The 3310-nt window shown below is 37.3% G+C and overlaps 1 protein-coding gene across 1 annotated transcript; it reads right to left on the reverse strand.

The window, feature by feature from the left end:
- Positions 1-2569: 2569 nt before the first annotated feature.
- On the reverse strand, positions 2570-3310 carry LOC21408172. The gene has a single exon (XM_010106200.1). The coding sequence runs from the start codon at positions 3308-3310 to the stop codon at positions 2570-2572; it is 741 nt and encodes a 246-aa protein (XP_010104502.1).

Genomic DNA, 3310 nt, shown 5'->3' on the forward strand with positions numbered 1-3310 from the left:
AAGCGAATAGGGAAAATATAAATCTCTAGCCGTTTGTATATGTTGATGAGAAAGAAAAAAAAAATAATGTTCAAGAAAGGAAAAGCTCTGGAATTTTTTTGTATATTAACGTACTTCTTTAAACAGAATTAATATAGGAAATATATAGTAACGTACTATTCTTATTTTGACTTAGTTGTTACTTGTTATTCCAATCCTAACAGGAATGTATTAATAGTGCTCGGGGCGTGTTTTAGAATTAGTATTGATATTAGTTTATTTATGGAAGGAAAAAAAAAAGAAGGAATCTTGCGGTGTACGTAATCGTATATGTATATATAAGTTTGCAACGATTTACATAACAGGCTTTCAATTATATAAAAAGTTCGGGATTACCTTTTATTTTTAAAGCTCATAAGGAAGTAAAAGTAAAACAATATATAAGTTAGCAACGATTTACATAACAAACTTTCAATTATTCGAAAGTTCGGGATTACCTTTTTATTTTAAAGTTAACGAGTAAAAGTAAAAAATATTATTAAAAAAAGTAAAAAATACATGAGTAATTGACAATGATAGTTCGATCTCTATTCTTTTACTCTTGGCAAAATAACTCCTAAACTCTTCAATATCAGCAATTTAAACCTTTCCATTAAATTATGTTAAGTTCTTAATAGAATTCACACGATGCATGTGATCTTATTTGAGAGGGTTTTTTTTTTTTTGGTAAAATAATGTTATTATACTTTAATAAACTATTAAAATTAAAAAAAACGTAAAAAACAAAAAACAAACAAACAAACAAAAGAAGATGGTTCCTAATTTGTTCGTTCCAGAGACAGATGGTGAAAGGTTTTTACGAAATCGCATTAGAGGGATTGATGATGGAACTTGTTGAATCCACATACGAACTCAACGAGTCATGGAAACGCCGCCGCCGGCGTGGTGGTGGGTGGGGTGGGAGGATTGCTTTTCAGTGAGAAGGGTCGAGATGGAGGAGGTAGCCGCCACAGCGAGGGCCGCGACAGGGATATCTGGTCTGCGGAGGGTCGCGACGGCGATGGCCGCGACGACGAGATCTGATCCGCAGAGGGCCGCGAGCCCTCTCCACTGCCTAGGGGGAGATCTGGTTCGTGGTGGGGAACTCCGCGACGGGACGGGCCTCCGCGACAGAGGGCTCGCGGTGGGTGCCTTTGCGGCGGATGGATTTCGAATCGCGGGGGCAACTAGTCGTTTTGGGTCATTCATATTATTGTGCCATCAAGGTTATCTTTATGGGTCATTTCATATTCCCGGATCAGTTTTTTATGATTCTATGTTGTGTGGGGGTTGTGTTTGATTGTATTGTATGTTTAGTTTTGAAGTTTTTGCGTTGCTTATGTGCATGATTTCGCTTTATCAATCACAAATTTTAGATGATTTATTATCCATAAAAAAAATTAGCGGAATTAGACGGAAATGCTTAAATTGTCAATAATTAAATTTGTTTAGGGGACTGTTTTGTCAAGATCAAAAGAATATGGATCAAATTGTCACCTAATAAACTGTTTGAGAACCATTGATGCTAATTACTCAAAATACATATGGATAAGTTAGCAATTTATATGACCTTAAAAAAAAAATTATATGACTTTCAAAGTTCAGGAATTACCTTTTATTTTAAAGTTCATGAGGAAGTAAAAGTAAAACAACATTTCTGCAATAATTTAAGTACCAATCAAACTCAATTGTTTTTTTTTTTTTTAACATATTCCATCGTCATTTGGTACATGAGGATAGTACTACTATAAAAGAGGATATGTTCGTCTACACCTGATATTAGCGTAAACTTTCAAGAGAAATGCTAAATTAAACTAGTGCATGTAGCATGCGTCTTTGGATGAGTTTCAGGTCGAACGCATCGATCCCTCTTAATTGGTCAGAGTTCACTTTTTTATTTTTTTGGTCTGATATATATAGAAGAGATAGACATTGTTGTACGAGTAATACTATAAAATAGCAAATATAAAAAATAAATAAAAATAACAAGAGTACTAACACTATCACATATTAACTGATATAATGACTTCAATCATTAATATATCAATTATTAAAATCCTCGCTCGAAAATTATTTGGTGTATCCCTAAAGTTGCCTAATTATATAAACGTACAGCACTAATCTTTTGCTTCTCAGATAATGCAACATGCTATATTGCACATGAACAATGACAGAATAACAATTTACAAGCCGATCATCATCAAAACGTATAACGTAATATTTCATCCAAAAAAAAAAAACAAAATTTAATCAATTAGCTAACGACAAACGTTTAAAACAAAAGGCAGACAATAAGCTCCAATACAAGCGAAAAAGTGGCTCGTAATTTCCAATTACTGTCCTGTCCGTCCAAGCAAAATTCCTGTGCTTCCACTAACCATCTATTCTGTTAAGTACCATTAAAGAACATACCTCTTCAAAATTCTCCAACACACAACAATCTAATTGCATAACCTTATCTAAGCCGAATAACATTAACAAAAATTAATAATATGTCCTTTAGAAGAAAATTCGTAGTTAGTTTCTGATCAAGTACTTATTTATTTATGGATCAATCAACATGAGTTGGAATAGCGTAGCGGCACAATGGACACTCGTGACTTGTCTCCAGCCACTGAATTATGCAATCTCTGTGATAAACATGAGAACACGGCATTTGCACAATCTTCCAACGATCACCACCACCACCATCACGATCCAATCCACACAAAGAGAACTCTTCCAAACAGATACTGCACTCTTCTTCTGTTAATGTAGTATTCGCGTCAAGAGTCTCAATCTTCACCTCCTTCAGCGCCTCCATGGAGGCCGGCCTAACCGCCGGAACAGTCGGAGACATCTGCTCAGTGACAAGTTCTTCTCCATCAGTACTGTCGTCGTAAAGCAGTGGAGTCTCGGCAGTGACGTTGAGAATGATAGGCAGCACTGATCTGGGAGAGGAACACAGGAGGTTGGTGGTGATGAGCTTCCAGGCAGAGCTGGAGATTTTCGGAGCGAGGGAGGCGGCGGCATGTCGGGCCACGCCCACGCTGGAGAGCAAGTCGCGGATGGTCGTCGGAGAGTGCACAAAGAAGTACTCGGGGCGGGGCACGACGGTGTGCGGGATGTCAACAGGTACCTCCAAGATGAACGGATCACGATGATCATCTGGATGGTTCAATAATTTGAGTATTTGCTTAAAGTTCGCTCTGAACATGACGAAATAGTCGTTGTTGTTGTGAAGAGGCGGAGCATGACGGTATGCTTGGAGATCAACAGACACGGAATACTTGTATCGAGTATTCATCGCCAT

The sequence above is a fragment of the Morus notabilis genome, unplaced genomic scaffold (assembly GCF_000414095.1).
Source record: "Morus notabilis unplaced genomic scaffold, ASM41409v2 Scaffold485, whole genome shotgun sequence".
Lineage (NCBI taxonomy): Eukaryota > Viridiplantae > Streptophyta > Magnoliopsida > Rosales > Moraceae > Morus > Morus notabilis.